The sequence below is a fragment of the Grammomys surdaster genome, unplaced genomic scaffold, assembly GCF_004785775.1.
Source record: "Grammomys surdaster isolate TR1022 unplaced genomic scaffold, NIH_TR_1.0 125941, whole genome shotgun sequence".
NCBI classification, from domain to species: domain Eukaryota; kingdom Metazoa; phylum Chordata; class Mammalia; order Rodentia; family Muridae; genus Grammomys; species Grammomys surdaster.
This window is the reverse complement of record NW_021620763.1, coordinates 2,709,251-2,730,413: the sequence shown is the minus strand read 5'-3', so window position 1 is coordinate 2,730,413 and position 21,163 is coordinate 2,709,251. Positions and strand designations below refer to the sequence as shown.

General features: G+C 48.2%; 1 protein-coding gene across 1 annotated transcript in view; it reads right to left on the bottom strand.

Annotated features, from left to right (window-relative positions):
- Ptgfrn (prostaglandin F2 receptor inhibitor) overlaps window positions 1-16,448 on the bottom strand; it is a 69,119-nt gene extending 52,671 nt beyond the window's left edge. Inside the window, exon 1 of the mRNA XM_028753024.1 lies at window positions 16,368-16,448. Within this exon, the coding sequence (XP_028608857.1) occupies window positions 16,368-16,416 (49 nt within the window). The 5' untranslated portion in view covers window positions 16,417-16,448. The remainder of the gene's footprint in view (window positions 1-16,367) is intronic.
- Window positions 16,449-21,163: the final 4,715 nt, after the last annotated feature.

The following is a 21,163-nucleotide window of genomic DNA, read 5'->3' as shown; positions in this document are numbered from 1 at the left end:
ATGTGTTTATAACATACAATGTCTCCTATAATACAATGTGTCCAACAGGCTCATGTGTTTATAACATACAATGTCTCCTATAATATAATGTGTCCAATAGGCTCATGTGTTTGAACACGTAAGTTTCCATATGGTGGTTTTGTATGGTTGTGGAATCTTTACGAGGTGGAGTTTAGCTGGAAGTACAGTCTGGCTCTACATCCCACCTGCTCTCTACTTCCCGATCTACCAAGAAGTGAGATGGTGAAGAGTACCAGATGCACACTCTTGCCAACATGGAATGACCTGCCTGCCACCCTCTACCAAGGACCATGTTGACCGAATCTATGAGCCCAAATAATCCCGTCCTCTCTTTCAATTGCTTCTTGTTGGGCATCTGCTCACGACAAGAAAACGACCAGTGTATTAAGATATACTGGACAAATATGAATTACTAATTCAATAAACAACTGCAGTGCAAAAAAAAAAACCATGCTAGGCCACAGGCACGTGAGGTGTGCCAGGCATTTTGAGGGGGACAGTATAATGAAGGGCTAACAAGTGCTGTGAGGCTACAAGAAGAAAGCGCTCCCCTCCACAGGCCTTGGTGAAGCGGGCTTCACGCAGGGTCATTATTCCAACTGCATCTTTGAGAAACAGTACGGTAAAGGGGAGGCTGAACAGAGACACAGAAGGTGAGTGCCTCAACAAAGATCTCCATGCAGAGTGGGTACCCAGAGCAGACGTGGCAGCCCATGGATTACTCCGGGTCCTCTCCTCTACTGAGTAACAGGGAAGGGAAATGACAGTCAAAGCCAGAGGTAGCAGCTGCACTGAAGGGTTTGGGAAGCTAATAGCCAGTAAAAACCATTTTCCGAAGGAAACAATAGGGCGTAATCTTCCTAATGCTGTGGCCCTTTAATACAGTTCCTCACACTGCGGTGACCCCCAACCATAAAATTATTTAGTTGTTTCATAACCATAATTTTGCTACTGTTCTGAATCATAATGTAAATATCTGATATGCAGGGTATCTGATATAAAACCCCCAAAGGGGTCAAGACCCACGGGTTGAGAACAAGTGCTCTAGAGAAAACCTGTGAGACAGGTTAAAATGTCCATTAGGCAGCTGAAGGGATGGTGTAACTAACAGGCCACTAGGGGTGAAGAAGGGTGGTCCAGAGGGTAAAACCAGATTCTCTCAACTATCTTTATGTGATAGCCCCCAGGCCTGCAGTTCTCTGTAGCCATTTATATCCAAAAATCTCTTAGCCTTTAGATGGTGTTCCCTGGGTCACAAGGGAGAAGGAGGCTTGTATCCACCTGAACAAGAACTAATGGGTTCTTTCCAGCCAACGCTTCCTCTGCCTTGAATAACCACTACCTCCTGCATCACAGGCAATGACGGTACAGAAGATTGTCAGAGATGGAGGAACAGACTCTCAGGTCACAACTCACACACAGGCTGGACCATTAGCTAACTGAACTCAACCTGACAGTGTTTCCAGCTCTGGGGCCTTTGAGAGACTGTGGCAGGCTGAAGGCATAAATCTTTAATGCTACATTATGAAACTGTGGGGTTCAGAGTGTGTCAACTTGGCTAAGCACAATCTACATTCTCCAGAACCATCCTCTCCCTGTAACTCTGGGCTAGAGTCAGACAAGACAGAACGTCACATAAGATTTGGGAGGTAGGAGAGAAGCCAAGGGCCTTCTGCTCTGGAGGTTCTCAAGTTTAAGGGAGGGGGAGACAGAGCAGAAGTGCCCTTGAGCCCAGCATGTCCTTGCTCTTTGTCTCCTGTCTCTTGCCAGATGGTGCTCTTATGGACTCCATGACCCCCCAAGACCACAGGGCACTTGGATGCCAGCACAGAAGTAAACAATGAGGTAGATAGCCTTTAGATCCCCACAACAGTCTCTGGAGACTCCAAATGCTTGGTTCCTGGTTCCTCCAGTCTTCATCTTGCCCACTCACTCAAGCACAGGAGGGCCAGACAGTGACTGGCTCCTGACCAACTGACTCCCCTTCCAACTTCACTTCTTCAGCTCTTCTGGTAGTTGTGTGAAACCTAAATCCTATCCCATAATATTCATAGTAGCTCCACCTCCCTGCTAGAACTTAACCTAACAGAGCAAACCAAGTGTTGAATCTATGCCCTTAAGGACTCGGTACCAACCAGAACCACTGGTCAGTTACAGCACTGCTCCCTACAGTCTGTACACTCTGCTCACATGATTCAATACTCACCCAGGACAGGATTAAATAAGGAAACTGAGGTTCAAAACAGTCCTATGACCAAGTGATAATTTTTTTTAAGGAGATGCAAAAACACCACCTCGAGGCAATTTGTACCGTTGACTAGACAGAATAACCCAATAAACACAAGATGATTTAAAGTGACTCTCTGACCATGGACCACAGACAAGGCTGAGGCACCAGCTATCCACAAGGATTACTTCAGCACATTCTATAAAATTAACAGCTGCTAGAGGCCCAGGCTCTGCCTAGCATCCCTCGCTACTCAGCCACCCTCAATCCTCTCCACCTACAAACGGGCCAGCATTGCCTGCCAAGTTCTATGTGAACACCTGGTCCTCTCTGAGCTACAAATTTAAAGAGAACGGAGGATAGTAACAGGCTGAAACTCGCAAACAGGCATGAAAGATGCCTGAGCTGAATCTGGGGTAACACTCCCCGACTCCCTACTTGGCTAGATTTTGTATTACTGTTTCTTAAGCCAGTCTCTCCTCTTCCTCTGACTAGTCTGTCTCTCCTCCAGCAAGACCTAGAACCTGTCCTTGAAGTTCAAAGGTACTGAGGGTGGAGTGGAGTCTATACTTCCCTGATAAGGCTCTGTAAGGAGCTGAGTGTGAGCCTTTGTCATGCAAGGAATCAGATGGGAAGGTTCTGGGTTTGTGTGGCTTTTAAAGAAAAGATAGCCATTAATAAGACAGGAATGAAATTTCTTTGCATTCACAAACTCTTTGTGTAGACCCAAGGTGTGTAGAGCCATAGGAATTGATAGGTCCCCTATTGGCCTATGAACAGGACAGAGGTACAGCACAGTCAGGAGGTGGGGGTGACTCTGCAACAGGAAAACCATGAATTAAAGAAACAGAGGGACCTAAAGCATTTCAGGGAAGTTACAGCCTAGAAAACAAACAAAACCAATTGTGTTCAGCTCTATTACGTGACACTCTTAATCAGGTGACATTTTCCCAAGACTCAGGCTTTTGTATGTAAAAACTCTAGATATAGGCATGCCCAACATTTTTATATAGAATGACCTCAATGAAGTCCAAACTGGGATACCATGGGATCAAGTTATGTAAAACAAAGAAAAATAAATAGTATGCTTTAAGTTTACGATTTTGTGTTGGACAACATGCATGGCTCTTCTGGACTGCTTGCAACACACACCCTCCCTTTCAAGTCATCCTTTACTCCAGTTGCAAGTTTTCTTTCTTCATTCAAAGCCACCTTTCAGGAGAGGGTGGGGTGGCACACACCTGTAATCCCAGCACTTGGGAGGTTGATAAAAAAAGGATCTTAAGTTTGAGGCCAGGCTAGGATTTATCATGTGCTTTCAAGACTAGCCTGGTCCCCATAGGGAGACCTTGTCTCAAGAAAAAAAAAAAAAAACAGAAAATAAAACAAACAGCAAACAAGCACTTATAAACCAGTGTATTTCTTTGCCTGCATTCTTCCATCTGCTTGGAAAACCCACGCCCTCTCAGCCAGACAAAACCTACTGAATTTCAGGACCTAATGAGCTCAAATGAGTCCATACTGCTGAAACCTCGGTGCCCACCCAGGCAGCGTTCTAATGGTCCCTGCAGAGGGCCAGCCCACCCAGCGGCATTCCAGGCTGTCAGTCTCCCTCACTGGATGAGACTAGAGGGACAGATGGCTTCCTGCACACCCAATCCCCAGCCCAGCTTGATGGCGTTGTACCTGGTGACCACTTCTCACTCCAGGAGGTCCTGGAGTCTCAAAGGCATCATAAACCTTTGGGCCCTCATCCTGGTGGGTGAGCAGGGGTACTGAATCTCATCAATTTTACAAACAGTCCCTCACTGAGACATTTTCAACCAAGCTCTTGGCCGAGCTCCTCAAAGAACATGAAGGGCACATGTCTGGAGCAAGTGTGTTAATGAGACGAGCTGCAAGCAGTACGGCAAGTGACATCTCTCCAGTCTCTGTATTCTCAACACCAGCTCCCAAGATGTCACAGTGCTCCTCTCTGGGATAGCAACAGCCAGGTGCTTCAGAGCCTTAATGAAAGGCTCTCTCTCTAGACACACACCACTTAAGCCTTTAGAAAGGCACGCAGAGGCTGGGTAACCCTGGCAGTGACACCAATGAACAAAGAAGCACACCTGCCTTCATAGCCTTTCTCCAAAGCTCCTCTACCTGCAGTAGGAGAACGCTCTCCAACCTCCTTAAACGCTCCTAACTTTCAGTCTTTAACAATTACTGGACATATCTCCATGGCCAACTCTCCTCCCACTGATGTCAAACCTGTCAACTATGGAATCAAGGGACTGTGTCTATGTCCTTATGTGCCCCAGGTTCTAGAATAATGACTGGCACAGGGTTGATAACAAGCAATGGCTTGAGAGAAGCAGACAGTGAGACGTGGCATGGGCTTCAGGCAGCAGCTCCACTGTCCTACCCTGAGACGTGGCTCAGAGCTGGCTGCCTGCTACAACAGTGATGACAAGCAGACGGTCTGTGGTTGGGACCAACCCAGCCACAAGGTGCTGGAAACAAGCGCTGGGGTGAAGGAAGTCTGTTCTCTTCACTGTGAACACTAGAAGGAGTCTGGGGGGGGGGGGAACAGATGCTGTTGTACAATGGGAGAAGCTATACCAACCCCACAAAGGGAGGAAGGGGTGGGGACGGTAAAGGGACAATACTGAGAATCTGTGAGTGTCTTACACACAAGCTGCCAAGAGAAGAACAGAGGCATTCCACAGGAAGGATAGAGACTTTCTCACTGTGTGGGTATGCATGTGTGTACATGTGTGTGGTGTGTGTGCATGTGTGTACATGTCTGTGTGGTGTGTGTGCATGTGTGTGCATGTGTGTTGTATGTGCATGTGTTGTGTATGGCGTGTGTGCATGTGTGTGGTGTGTGCATGTGTGATGTGTGCATGTGTGATGTGTGTGTGGTGTATGTGCACATGTATTATGTGTGTATGTGTACCATATGAATACTATATAATATGCACATATCCCACACATGCTTTCTAAGAATATAAGTAAATCTAACCATACAACGACTCATGATGCTACACACTGAGATGAACAAAAACCCTCCCTGCCTCTGTGACCCTCCAGGGATGCCCGAAGAGAAGAACTTCCCCAGTACTGATGTACCAAGCACTTTCTGGGACTCATTCTGATATTTCAGATAAACATGTTTGTGGGAATAAATGGTTATTAAATTGGGACTCCAATGAATAAGCTACACGACTACGTAAACCTTGTTTCCGCAGAAAACCCACTCACATCCCATCCTTCCTCTAAAACTTAACTGTGTCTCTTCTCCGGGTGATAGTCCTTTGAAGAAACACTGTGTTAAACGACCTAAGGGGAACATCAGTAATTGTTTGGTGAGCTGTTTTCCTTGTAAGAAACAACCAAAAATAGGTGTATGGCCTGACTTATCACCTTCATTTAACAGCCTTGCTTCCTGGAAGTCCCAGAAGGCTTCATATGCCATGTGTGCATGTGGCTAGGGCTGCTCTGTGGGCGTTGACGCTGCTGCCAACACCTTTCAGGGTGACTTTGCACACAGTCTTCCTCTCCACCCACTCCCCTTCCCAGAATTTAATATCCACAGCCCCTTGAGGACTATTACTTTCCCAGCTTAAATCAGCTAATCCCTAAATGGGATGCCAGGCTGGACATGTTCATCTCCTCCCGTGGTCACTTTCCTACCTGAACACCGTGACACTTGCTGGCCCACCTGCTCTGTGAACATTTCCCATGATAACACCTCCTGGTCCCAGATGTACCCCTTTAATTCTACAGCCCTATATGCACAGCTACTAACTCATTCACTCAGATCCTTAAAAGCAGGAAGGATCCACCCCTCTGTTTAATTACAAATAGCTCCATTTCTTCTTGGGACTGCCTTTCTTAATTCCTTTGTTATGTGTCACAGTGTCGGGAACATGGTAAATATTCCCCGGTGCTGCTGAGGGAAAGCAGGAATGCCTTGTACTGCAAAGGAGGCTAGCAGTCAGGCACAAATCATCTGTTTCTTCTAGAGCCACGGCCGTGCCCACTGACTAATATGACAAAGTACCCGCCATGTACCCAGCCCTGAGTCAGGCATCATCGTCTTAACTTGGATTTACAGTATGGATTTCTCAATCAAGGATGACAGACTGTAATGTCTTCTAATAAATAAAAAAACATTTGGATGTTCCAGCTTTCAGAAAATGGAAAAACGAATAGCTGTGCCAAGTGCTCTTTTTTAAAAAGAAACTCTTCATTGCAATATAGGCTAAGAGGCAACACCCTGGATCAACACCAAGTCTGATGTTGCTCCTGGTCATCCAGGGAACCACTGTATTTAGAAAGCAGGGCCCACAGGATCAGCAAATAGTGCAAAGTCTACTTAGCACACAGAGTTCATCCCTAAAGGAGTCTCTTTTAGACGACATCAGCATACAAGATAAGTTCGGGATAGCACTGAATTTAGCATCCTCAAAGCATCCAGGGAGAACTGGGCAACAGCCAGTCCTCTAAGCCATAGGTCAGAAGCACAGGTTCCTACCAGTATCTCACAAGCTTTCTAGGTTGCATCCCTCAGTGGGATGGTACCCAGCAACATCCTGAACTTTCTCTTTTCAGACCAAGGGAGAAGGAAATCCCCTGGAAACACTTAGCCTACTAGGGTCATGTGAGAGGAAGGTGTGTCAGAATTTGAATTCTCCTACCCCTTTAGGAAGGGTGTCAAATCCAGAACAGAGTCAATGTTTAGACACGTCTAAATATCGGTATCCCTTCTTGCTGTACTGAACATGGTGACAGTCTTGCAATTCTAGAACTTGGGAGGCTGAAGCAGGAAGACCATGAATTTGAAGCCAGCATGGGTGGGAGGGAGGAGGGAAGCAGAGAGCAGTATAGGAGAGAGGGAAAGGGAGATAAACAGGGAGAGGGCACCAGCTGGGAACGGGTGCAAGTGCAAACACACTCCTGTAAGGCAGAGCCATCCATCAGACTCCGTAGGAGACCCGAAGGATAAAGGTAAAAAAAATAATAATAATACAAGTTACATTTCTGAAGATTGAGACTTAATCACACAATTCTAACCTACTAATATCATATATCCTCAATCAAAACTTCCACCATTAACAAATAAAAGCCAGTAATACAGTTAAGCATCAGCCATGCTTTTGAAATGCTATATGGGTTTTACTCTTTTGTTCTTTTAATCTAGAAGTCAGTTTGGAAGCCCAGTTGGCCTGGCGATTGACCACCCCAGAACGCTAGACACAGTACAGGACAGACGAGCAGACAATATACAGAGTCTTGGTGGCACCAACCAGTGACCAGTCCCAGGCCAGTGAGAAACACCATCAAGGCATGGGCTGCAGACCGGAGCAGTGCTGGGGAAGATGGTAATGGGCCAGCAAGGCCAGGGCCAACCGAGAGGTCCATATGGTCCACAGCAGGAGTCAGCATGCTCAGAGAAGTCTGGAGATGCAAGGGGAGCCTTTCAGAAGCAGCTAAACTAATCCTTATTACAGGGGCTAAGAGCTACTCAGCAATTTGTTCAAGGTCAAGAAACAAGTGAGGAGAAGGAGTAAGGCCAGGATCCAAGCCTCTGGTCTTAAAATAAAAGACAGTGAGAGGATTGTGAGCACATGTTAGCTGCTTGTATCAACTCCTTCCTGAGTGCGGAGATCCATCTGAATGGTATGTGAGCTTGAGTTTCAGCACCTCAGTCACTTACAGTGTGACCCTGAGCCATTTATCTCGCGGAGCCTCAGTTCCTTCATCTAACAGTGGGGATAAGGACAGGACCAGTCTGGTGTGGTTACAAAGCCTATTCGACAAGTCAATACCTGGAAAGTGTGATGCCTGGTATGAGCTAAACACCAAGAGAAGATGGGAAGGGGTGCTCCCTGGCTGTATCACAGTCAGCAGTTTTTACCAGTTCCCTTCTAGACCAGGGACTGAGGCTTCTAGGAAGTCGCACGGCTCTTGCCTAAGCACCTGAGGGCAACCGTAGTCTGGTATTAGCGCTAAACTGACCAAAACAGTGGAAAGACTAGTTAAATGCTTATTTGATGACCGGCTGTCCCATCTATCATCCCACAGATTTTCTGCTGGAGATTACAGATTGTGGACCCTCAGAGCCCTCTGCAGAGTCATCAGGCCTTGAAGTCTCATTCACCTGTCCGTCCTACTTGACCTCCTTGGCCACCCTTCCCTGTGATGTTCTCCAAGCCTCTGAGTCCTTGGTCCCCCATCCTTCTAACCTCATTCCATGGAAAGGCATGATGTCATTCCTCCTACATGCCAAATTTGGTGGATTAAACACAAAACCAAGCTGGCAGCTTCCACCGTATGCCCACACTACCCCATCCTTCAGTGCTAACTCATGCCTCCCACATGCAGCAAGCCCAGCACTAGCCCACCATGCTCACTGTCTCTGACCATGACCTTTGCCTCAGCACTCATTGGGAAAGCCATGCTGCCATATATTCTGTGTGCTAAGCCTCCTTGCAAACTACAACGCCCCACTCATTAGTGTGCATCCAGTCCTCCTAGGAATCCTGCTCAAATGCAGACTCGGATTCAGCACACTAGACTGGATCAAGAGAGTCTCGGGGCTGCTGTGGTCCCAGGCCACACTAGAAATGCATATGCACTGACTGGAATGTTTGCATTTTAAAGATAATTTTTTTACACTGATGACAATCCTACAAGAGAGGAATTCTGCCCATTTCCCAGAGATGGAAAGTGAGGTTCGAAGTAGTAAAGAAACTTGTCTAAGGACCACAGTGCAAGAGACAGAGTTCAAAGGAGGGCTGGTTCTAAAGCCTAACCCAGTATTTTGTTCTCCACGGAGGTTCTTTTCAACCAGGAGTTGGAGTAGAATGGGAAGGGTAGCAGGTATAGAAACGGTTTTTAAAACATACACATAATGCGGTCAGTAACAAATGACTGAAGCCTTCTTAGGTATTATAAAGAGAAAAGAGATGGGCTGAGCCGGATGCTCAGTGGTGGAGCACTTGCTTAGCGCACACAAAGCCTTGGGTGGGATGCCCACCACCACAAACACTTTTTTTTTCTTTCCTTTTTTTTTTTTTAATAATTTTTCAAAAAGCCACTCAAGGGAGCTAATGATATGGCTCAGTAAGCTAAGTGCTTGCTATACAAACAAGAAGACCTGGGTTCGATTCCTAGCGCTCATGTAAAAAGCCAGGTGTGCTGCACATTTGTAACCCCAGTACAGAGTGGTAAAGACAGACAGATCCCCTTGGGCTTGTGGCCCAGCAAGACACAGACACACAAGCGACACAGACAGACAGACAGACAGACACAGACACACACACACACACACACACACACACACCAGAACACTTAAAAATAGCCCCTCTGGGAGTAAGTTAACTCTACTGATCCAGACATTAGATAATACTCAGAAACTTTAAACATGCAGAGAAGAAATGAGACATACAGAAAGTTCCTCCCTACAATGTCTGGGAACTATGGGGACATCCTAGAGCTGCAAAGGCTGAGAGGACTGCAGGGACCGTGTTCCATACTACAGTACTCCTCCCGAACTCTGCCTGCACCTCCTCATCTCTGAACCATGCAAAGCCAGGGACTCTCCCTGAGCTCCAACCTCACTGTCCCTGTTCTGTGGCATCTACCCAGGGCCCAGTCATGCTTCGTCTCTCTCCAGCCTGTTTCCACATGCTGGTGTCTCCTGGGTCCTACTGAACAGGTACCACCCTCACAGTGGTCTACTTGGTACCCCTTGGGGAGGCCGGTGACAGCCTCTGAGTCAAGAATGTCCTCCTTCCCTGCCTACCCCTCAGCTCTTATTCTCAAACCACCTTTACTACACAAACTTTAGTGTCCCGAGCCCAAGGGCAACCTTGTGAGGGCTGTGTTCACCACGAACCTCCACACCAGGCCCACTCTTTTCTCTCTTTACCCTTCTGGTTTGCAGCAGCACTTTCCGCCTCCACTCCCTGTTTAGCAAGCCAGCTCCCACTCTGCTCGGCTTCGTTTCCAATAGGACGCTCTGCTGGCTCTTTTCCCAACTCTCTCTCTCTCTGATGACTACTTCTAGAACTTTCCCTTCTGACCTGCTGCCAACCCAACTCTTTCACCCACTTTCTGTGAAGGTCCTAATTCCACATCTGATATACCTTGTGCCACCATGTAGAGTAGAGCTGCGTCTGCCCTGCTCTGCTTACCTCAGAATCCCCAGTACTCAAAATGCCTGATCTGCTGTAAATGACACTGGCTTGGGGTTTGCTGAGTGAACAAATGAGCTGCACACCATGCGTGTGTCACTAGCTGCTTGCCTTCTTCCTTCTCTCCCCCCTTCTTTCTTTCTTTTTCTTTTCTTCTCCCCCCCCCCCCCCCGCCCATTAAAGTCTTGCTAGACAGCCTAAGCTAGCCTTGAACTCTCAATCTTCCTGCTTCTACCTCTCTAGAGCTGAGATTACCGGCAGACACTAGCAAATCTGATTCCATTTCCATCTTCAAACTGCTCATCCGAGGCAGAGACAAGTGTGTTGAGGCTCCCTAAGTGAAAGTAGAATCTGCTAGCCCTTTATCACTGCACACTCAGGCTCAAGGGCTTAGAGGTAGCCTCTGATCATGGGCTCCCAGGGCCCACTATCAGAATCCTGATATACTTGCAACCCTCATGAAACTGACAGGGATTCCTTACCCTGGCCCACAGGCTGCAAAGTGCTGGCCTACTCCAGCTTTAAATAAGAACAAGGAAGAGCCGTTTCCAACATATTCTTGGCTCATGGTTGCTTTTAAGGTCTGAGAAGTAACCTATCCGGCTGCAAAGTGCCTCTGTGTCATTTAAATTCCATGGCAGCACGCCTTCTGCAATGAACCTTGAACCTGTGAGCAACAATTCTGCTCTTTAATGTTCTCAGCCAGATTCGTCCAAGACAGCAGCATCCGATGCACAGTCCCTCGGTCCCCTGAAACATTCCAAGTGATGCTGACGCTTCCCTGTTCCAGCTGCTCACAAAGGTGTAAAACAGCTGCAGGTAAAGCCTTGGAAGACTTAAAATTTGAATCATGCCACATAGCAACTTCATCATCTAGCACAAACACTTGGGGAACACGGAGTGAAATAAACATTCAAAGAACATAAACACACGCTTCCATTGTCTTGTCTCCTGGAAATCACGCTGCCGGTGTGTGACGCATTTGCCACTGGGTCTGAGTCTGCTCCTTCCCAAAGATTACAGTTGTGTGTGTGTGTGTGTGTGTGTGTGTTGAGGGACAGGGTTGGTAGCCCAAGACCTAAAAAAAAAAAAAAAAAAAAACAACACCAACTCTGCCAACTCCAGCATTTCGCCTTTTCCAGAAGATAAATTATTTAGAATTTTTTTTGCCAGTTCGAGTTATTTTCCCAAAGCAGAGTCAAATGGCCTAGCAGCCCTGCCTTAAAGAAACCAATGCAATTAAACCAAACAGCTATGAACTGGTCCTGACAGCTTCCACCAACTTCATTTGATAAAGTGAGACACAGACACACTCCGACAGACAAGCCCACACTTTATTCACTGCCAGACGCAGCGCCAATCCATACATATAGATTCATCTATAGGGAGAAAAATCAGTTCAGCAGCTCATCACTAAAACCAAATAGCCATATAAAAGCCGCCTAGCCCGACTGCCTTGTAAGAATATCACTGACAACTGCCGCTCCTATCCAGCAGGCTAATAAGAATAATTATAGCCAGGGCAGGCATTAATCAGCTTGGCAGATACAGGAATTCTGTTAACAAGACTGAAATAAGTGCCAAGAAATCTCTGAAGACCACAGCACTTCAAAGGCTGTTTAAGCTAGAGGGATTCACGCGTGTTTCTCCTGTGAGCCTTCCTCCTTATGCGGTGCCCTGTGGAGCCACAAGCTTCACTTGAGCCCCATTCCTCTGAGCAGGCAATGAGGACCTGCAAGGTTGCAGGTTGTCACATCTGAGAGGTGCATGCTGACACCATTACTCCCTTCTGCATTGCACCTGGGCCCCACACGCACCCTAGATCCTATTTTTAATTACAGCTTTGTATTCTAACCACGATCATCTTTTCTTCATCTAAATTTCAAACAATGGGGCAGCATGAGGAGACAGTGACCAACGGTCAGCTGATCCTTAGCACCGACAGGATGGAGTCCTGCTATGACGGAACAAGTTGTTTCTCTATTCTGGGCACCTAGTTCCTCATCTGTAAGAAGGAAATAGCTGAGCCTTTCCCAAGATTTGAATGATTGTCAATCCTGACTCCAGAGTGATAGCTACTGGTGCTCTGTGCCTGCCAGGTGCAGAGACCTTACAGAAGCCACCAGAAAATAGCAAGGCTGAGGGTAAGGCTCAGTAGCAGAGTGTACAAGGTTCAGGTTCATTCTCCAGTACCACAAAAAAAAAAAAAAAAAAAAAAAAAAATCTTGTGTCACGCATCCTCCGTGAGCCCCCTTGGTGCCTCCAAACCCCAAATCCATCCTTCTGTTTTCCACAGTAGCTGGCAGATGGCTGGCAGGTTCTGCTGTGTTCTCTAGCTTCCCTTGCAGCTAGTGTGACATGGAACTAAATTGTCTCCAATGGAATACACACAGAAATGATGTCACTTCCAAGCTTTGCCCATGAAGTATCCATTATAACATTCAAACTGTCTCCATCTTTTATGGGGCTGGAAAAGTAAGGATGATAGATAAAGTGGTCCTGAAAACCAGGGGGAGGGGTCACCAACATGGGGACTGGAAGGCTGTGTGAAACAAGGGCCTAACCAAACTTTCCTTCCGAAGCACTGCATTGTAGGGGAGGGAGTATGGGGGAGGTCCTATTGTTTGAACCACTGCACCAGGAGTATGCAATTAAGGCAGTTTAGCCTACCTGATTAGCATAATACCCTTTTACAGCAATTGAATTTGAAAATATAGGTGGGATATTTTTGTCATTTAAAAGCTATCTTAGCAGATTTGCATTTTGAAAAAAGATGTAGAGAATCCAATAATGACTCTCATGGCTACTTACTTCCCACAAATAATAAAGTAAAAACAGGACATACCATCTCTATGTGCTCAGTCAGTCAAACACATCCTATGTGTTATACAGCCTAACATTAAGAGACCAGAGAGACAGCAAGACCAATGGAGTCCTGTCTCTGGAGGGTAATCAGGTGGGGATGTAAGACTTGTGCTCAGACAATGACATTCAGTGTCAGGAACAGGAGCCATGAATGACATAAAACAAGGCTGCCCGGCCACCCACAAGGAGCCAACAATTCACAACTCAGACTGCTCCACACCTCCCCTAACACCCCCTACCTCACCGGTCATCTCTCCCTCCCCCTCCTCCTTTCATCTCATGGAACAACTCGGGTGCCATTTCTGAAGGAGCAATGCACTTCACTCACCCATACTTCATACCTTTCCCCAGAGCCCCGGGATGCTCTTCTATCCTTTCTTCCAAAATTCTAATTATTCTCAAGGCTCAGCTCAAACGTCACCTCTTTGGCAAAACTAACTCCAGCTCCCAAGCCAAAATGAACCCGTTCCTTCTTGCCTCTCCCCAGTGCTGAGCTGGGGTCAGGGCTCGCACTGTTTTTACCACTGTCTACACAGCCCAGTCAACCACTCAGCGCGGGGTTAAACTTGGTCATTTGCTGGGTAGGACTGAGTGGGTCTGGCCCACTGGTCGGTGGGCTTAGTGAGAAAGCTTCAACGGGCAGTGAGCTTTAGGGGCAAAGGGATCTACACAGGGAAGAGAGGGGCAGGAGGGTTAGAAGGCTCAACAGATTCCACCAAGAGTAGCAAACCTCCGCTTGTAATGAAATCTCTAAAGCAGAAAGAGTAGAAAGCAAACACAAGAGGCATCTCCTGAGAGAAAAATCACAAGAGCTCAATGCACACAGGTGGGAGCCCGAAATCATCTGTTGGAAAAATGGTGACCTTAGAGGAGAGCTGGAGGAAACCTGTCAAGTGAGGGGTTGGAAGTTGTCTTCATGGGGAACCTCCGAGGCCTTGGCTATGACTGGGAAAACACAGTGTGGATGAGTGGGGTGTGGGGCTCACACAGAAGGGCAGACACAGCTTGAACTTGTGCTTGGAAAAAACTACAAAACAAAGGGCTGGGGTTCAGTGGAGCCCTCGGAGGGTCACCACACAAGTAGCAGTGACATCACGATTCCATTCCAGCAGCAAGACGAGTGGGAAGACCATCTTGCTTATCAACACACTCCATTTGCAGACTCAGTGTGTGTGGAAAATGATGCTACACTGGGAAACTGCCTCAGGTCAGACTGAAGCTGCACCTAGTGAGGTTATCAAGGGGCAGAGTTTGTAGCTGGCACATCAGTGGTTCAGAGAATTGGTGGCTCAATCTGCACTGGGCAACCAAACTTCTTTAAGTCTCATCAAGGTTGGATGCATGATTTTCCAGGCTGTGCTTTCTCCCAACCCTGGGTTGTTGGCTGTGGTTTATTTGTTTGGTATGAGGGATGGAATCCAGAACCTGGCAAAGCTACACAAACACAGAGCTACAACCCCGGCCCCCCAAGGGCATTCTTTTTAAACTTCTATCTCACGCTACCCTCTTAACTGGCTCATACATAGACTGCAAACTGACCACACTGGGGAGAATCAGTCACATAAACCACAAATCGAGTAACAGATGGGAGTGGTGCCCTGTGCAATCTGTGCAACCATAGGCCACGGCCCTGCTTGACCCAGACATATAAGTCAATTAAAAGGTGGGGACTGTCCCCAGCAATGCGCAACAAATACACAACTTACAAGGACAGGTGCCTGGCAGGGGAAGTTTAAAGGAGCTAAGATCAGACACCACAGGAGACCACTGGATATTTTCTGCACATGGGCTGTGGCTGGGGAATTCACCCTAGGTGAGTTCTTAAAGGGAGTCATTTTCAGAAAACCCCTCAGAAGTGAACTACCATAGTAGCAGCCAGAAAGGCTGGTTTGCAGGCAGCTAGGACTCATGGGGGCTGGGACAGTACAGTCCTGATGCCAGCAGAAGGGGAGTGGTAGTGGGAGGTCTCCACTGGGACCCTCACACCATCAAAAGTGCAGTAATTTAGCCTCTCTGCAGCTGAGGCCAGGCTGGGATAGACGACACATACCACGTGCTCTGAGAAAGCTTGAGGTATATCTTCTGCAGGGGCTTGGAAGAGAACCCAGGATTAGGTCTGGAATTCTGCTTGTCCTAGATGACACTGGTCACAGGGATCCAAGCATATAACCACACTTGGGGATCTGCCTTCCTGAACCAAGGCAGACACTAAATAAATACATCAAGTGACTGGTTAATATCACCCTGTGTATCTACGTGAAGATGGTGTCTGTGTAAGGAGTGAATGGAAAATGGAGGGGGGGGGGAAGCCCAGGAAAGATTCCTTGGGTGGGTGAGGGGATACTGGGCCAAACCACTGAGAGGCACCAAGGGTTTTCCAGAGGGTAAAAGAGAAGGGGATAGTATCGAGGGAAGTAACAGGTAGAAAAGTTGAAAAGCTGGGCTCTTGGGTCTTTGTGTATAAATCCGAGCCTAGCCAGCTTCAGAAAACGCTGGAAGGCAACACTGAGGCAGATTTGGCTAGATGGCAGGGATGGTACAAGACTGTCACAGTAACGCTGGGCTACCCAGTGACCTTCGTGGAAGGAAGTTGGATTCTCTTGCTTCCCTAGAAAAGCAACTCAGCATGGGCTAGCGAGTGAAGAGCGATCCCAACCGACCTCGGCTATGGCGGGACGCGGCAAAAGCTCACATTTCCGCCCAGCCCGGCACGCGGGCCGGGGCCGCCCGCACCTTCCGGGGACGGGAGTTCAAGGTGAGCCCGGCTCCCGTTGGCCAACAGGTAGAGAGCGCTGTGGGAGAACCGGCCACGAGCCACTCCCCCGGCACACGTGAGGACCCGGCTCGGTCAGGCCGGGCGGCTCCGGATACCGGGAGCGCGGGCCCAGGAGGATGGGCACCGGGCTCCGATCGACCCCACACCGGTCCCCGCCCGACCGGCGGCCCGGCGCTCCGGATCCCGGTCTCCCGGGAGCCGCCCCGGGTACCCAAGGCTCCGAAAGGGAGCCGCGCCCCCCCTCCGGAACCCAGCGCCCCGCCGCGCCCCGCCGCGCCCCACGCGCACTCACCCAGCGACAGGAGAGCCAGCAGCAGCGGCCTCGGCGCCGGGCGCCCCATGCTCGGCCGGCGGGAGCGACTCTCCGCCTCCTCCTCCTTCCCCGCCGCCGCTCCTCCTCCTCCTCCTCCAGCTCCGGCTGCTCCAGAGTCGGCTGCTCCGCCGGGCCGCGCGCCTGCTCCGCTCTCCCCGCCGGCCGAGCGAGCCCAGCGCCGGCGCGGACGTGCGCACCTGGCTCGTCGCGGCCCTCCGCCTCCTCCTCTCCCGCCCTCCGCCAGCCGCCGGGCCCCGGAGCCGGCCTCGCCGATCCCAGGGCGCAGCAGCCCGGACCGCCTCCCGAAAGCAAAAGGGAAGAGCCGTGGCGTCCGCCCGCCCGCGCCTCCCACCCGGCGCTTTGCCAGCAACAAACACAAACTTTCCCAAGCCCCTCCCCGCTCCAGGTAACGGAGGAGGCGCCGGGGCCACCCGCTTAAAGGGGAGGAGACGCTCGAGCCCACCCAGCCTTCCCCTCGGGCCCCCACCCCTCGAGAAACTTTCCTCCGACCTTTAAAAGTTGGCCTGGAAGACTTGTCTGGAAACCTCATCGCTTGGGCCCTATCCCGGGACGCCCGACATTCCTTCGCGGTGGAATCCCCACGAGTGTCTCGTAGCCAGCAACCCACACGTACACCCTCTGGTCTCCAGCTCAGCTAAGCATGCCACCAGCCACCTGCTTAGTCCTTGCTAAAAATAATTACACAGATAGGATTGAATGGGCTTCGAAGGCAGTGAATTCCCACCCCCTCATGGTCCAGAGGCCTGATGTGCTTGGGAGAGTTGGCCAAGGACTCAGCCAAGCATCAGATCCAACAAGGCTCTAACCCACCACCCTGTAGTTGGGTGGGCCTGCCTCCCTCCTGGCCCGCCTCTCTCCCCTCCAGGGTCCCTGTGGTACTAATTAGAACAACTTCCAACGAAGGTACCCTTAAAAAAAAGAAAAGAAAACCTACACCATCTATTATTAGCCGTAGTGCTTCAAATGGTATGTCTGCCGCCTGAGACTATATTCATTGCTTTAAGTGGACACGACTGGGTTTCCATTAAAGACTCTTTTTCCTCCCACAATAGAGTTTTGTGCTTTGGATTTGAATACAAAAGACTCCACAGCTCTGCGGGGAAAATCAGTGTTCCTTGTTTAAAGCTTCACATGGATGATTCAGACACTCAAAAAGGCTCACTGGTATCCTGTGACCCCCTCCGTCGCCCCGGCCTTGCAGTAATATATGTGAAACAAATCACAGATGTTCCTGGGGAAACTGCCCTCTTTGGTGCAGAACATTAAGTTTGTTCTGATTTCCACAAGCGTTTCTCATTTCTGCTAACTGACATGTGACTGACTGGCCAGGTGTGAAGCCTTCTGAAAGAGATTCTTAAAAATTTATTTCCAGCCAGGCACGGTGGCCTCCACTACACTCTACGTAAAGGCAGGATTGGTTCAAGGTCATCCATCCTTGGCTTCAAAGAGAGCTCAAGGCCAGCTTGGGCTACATGAGACCCTGTTTCAAAAGACCAAAATAAATAAATTCCTGGTGGTTTAACAATGGAGATTTACTTACCAGTCACAGAGTGGCAACAGTTAAACAGAGTTAAAATGCTACGGCAGCTTTGGTGGTGAGTATATTTCACCTCAATAATTGTTTTTCTTTTAATTTCCATCTTTCCACCAAGCCTTTCCCAGAGTTTCCTCCACCCCCACCCATGCCTCTGTTGTTCCTTTTCCCAGAATTTCTGTAGAAAATTAAATTCTCTCTTTTTTTTTTCTTCCATCCTATCGCCTGAATAGGAGCCTAATGTTAAGTTTTGGAATATTCTGGAACTACAGGAAAACGTCAGGCCCGGCTCTTCCAGAAGCTCAAATCTCAGCTCATCAATCTTTCTGCTTTCTTACCACCCAGAGTGTTTAACGTCTGGGCTGCACATTCCGGCACTTGATCACAGTCAGCTCAGCACACTATGTAGACTGCTTCCACCTTTGCCTAATAACTCGAGGACCTAAGAGGCTGATGCATTGTCGTCTTGCAAACCCACATCACTGGAGAGGAGTTAGTTCTGTGTCCTTTGTTTAATAAACAAAATCCAGACCTTGGAAAGCTCTCCATGCGCAGTCAGAGAAGACACTCTGAGCTAGACCCTGAAACTTTAGCTATGAGTCAGTTGCTGCCACTGGCATGCTTATAGCCTACGAGGTGATTTAGTGGGTGTGGCAGCAGGTGCAAAGTCCAGTCATGCCCCACCCAGGAAGCCATCAGTGCTGGAGATGGTTTTACCGACTTCCCCGAAGTTTAACTGTATAGTATAGGCAGTCCTGGAGCTCCCTAGATGGGACGTACATGGAGAGGCTTACTGTAAGTGTACACATGATGTGAGGGGAGGGGGAAGGGAACCCTTCTCTCCTCCCAGCCCAGCACCCAAATGTTATTAAACTAATGGTACATTTTATAATCACAGTAATAACTGGCGAACAACTGAACTGGTAGGAATAAATGAGACTATCCAGGCAAGGCAAGTGCAAAGAACACTTAAGTGGATCCAGGCTGTCAGCTGACTGACTGATTGGCAACCAGTCAACTGTATCATGAGAATCCACTGATGAGCCACTGATGTAGCAGAAAATAAGCACAAATTAATGACACCAGACACTTGGTCCTATTACCATCCCTTGCGCTGACTACCAATAGATACAATGTTTCCGACTAAGAAGCACCGCACCTGCTGCAGAGATCCACAGTAGCTCCATTCATCTCCGTGGGAACTGATGATGCTTCCATTATGACAGGCATTTATTTGCCAGTGAGTAACTTTCTACATAGGTAAGTCTCTTGCCCCAACCTGTGGTCCTGTATCGGTTTGCCAAAGGCAACAAGACTCACTTTCTAGTAATCCTAATTAACACTCCCCCACCCTCAAGGTGGATGAATCCCAGTTTGGGTTTCACTCAGTGACCATCAAGGGCACCAGTCCCAACCACCCTTTATTCCCTTTATTAGCGCTTGATAATAAACATCTGTTTGCAGCTGTGGCCTTTGAATACCCTACAAAGGTCCTCACATTCCCTCACCTGAAACAGATTTTCCTATTGAAATCCAGCAAAACAAAACAAAAACATTGTATCGTTTAACTTTGAGAATGAAAATGTTAAAAGGCTCCCAAATAAATGAGTTTACTAATTTTTCTTAAGATTCATCCAGATGTTGTAGGTTTACCCTGTTACTGCCAACAGCCTATGCATGGTCTCCAAACGACTTTGACCTCCATGGCAGTAGGTCTTAGGAAAAATAGTGTATTTATCAAAACATTTTATCCCAGTAATCACTTTCATTCAAAACTGTCTTCTGTGTCTGGGGGCTAGCATCCCCATTGAAATTAAGGGATTACTAATCTAAGAGAAATGTGAGGATTGGGGACATTCTCAGAGGTAAGACACTTGCCTGTGGGCTCATTCTCCAGCAATGGAAAGATGGGGGGTGGGGGAGGAAGGGCAGGAGGAAGGAAGCATAGTGGTAGAATTAGAAAATGGAATTCCAGTTTTAAAAAGAGAATGGTGGAGAAGGGAAGCCCGTTTCATGAGGAGTGAGAGTTGGTGATCCTGTAAACTCTGGTGAGCTGTGGCTGCCCTTCTGGGAAGAGTTCACTCACAGCAGTTACTGCTCCTGCTTTGTGACTCCTCCCCTCCCCCACACTGCCAATTCTTATCCTTTCTGCTGCCCTAAAAGATCAAGGTGGGAAATGTTAAAGATGATGTTCTTAGGGACCCAGGCTGTCCCAAGTCCACCTCCATGGAACCAAAAGTATCCCACAAGCACCGCCCCCATGGCGCCCACCCCTCCAGTGTGAGGTGAAGCCCTGCCATAAAAGCAATCTGAAAATGTGAGCCCTCCTGTGAAGTCTCTGTGGCCCTGACCCTGGAGGGGCTCCTCACACTGTAATGGGGAAGAGAAGGAAGAAAGGAGGGAGGCAGAGAGGGAGGGAAGAGGGAAGAGAAAGAGAGTGTAGGGAGGAAAGGAAGGAAAGACAGAGGAAAGATGGAGGGAGAGAAGAAGGGATAGCTGGTTTGTACCCAAGGCTACTCCTTCTGTCCCACCTCTTGCCCTCACACCCAGCGGAAGCCAGGCAGAGAGCTTTCTCGTTCTCAGGACAGTCTTATTATGTGCACAGAAATGTAAGGGGCAAGTAAAGGCACAGGAAGGGAAGGGTGTGCTCTTTTTCTCTCTCCTTCACCTGTTCCTACTAACCCTCCGGATCTGTCATCAGGAGTGTCTGTGGAGCCTTGGTCCCAAGCACTAAGTCTTTACAGTGATATATACAAACCAGACCACAATGACGGTAGGGCCATAAGCTAAACGACAGGGTGTCCACTAAAATCTGATTTTCAAGTAATCAAACCACACCTTTTTTGTAATGTGCCTTAAATACTATACAAAGCACACTTAATATTGAAAAGTCATTCTTCATTTGTCAGAAAATTGTCCTATTCAGCTCAGCAGCCCATGGTTTTATTTGCTTGAGTCTGTGGACCCTCTTCAAGAGAAATGCTACCTTATATGGAAACAGGGCCATGGAAGGATTGAGAAGACAATATGGAACTCAGAGAAAGCTATCTTCAGATTGTTTTTGAAGTTTTGTGTTTTAGGGAAGGAATCATATTTGTTTGCAATGTTCCAAGGAGTCATTGGTTAAAAAAAAAAAATGCCAAGAGAACCTGCCTAGTTTGTAATGGTCAGAGCTAGCTCAATGCTCTACAGAGCATCCCCTCATCTCTAAAACACATTT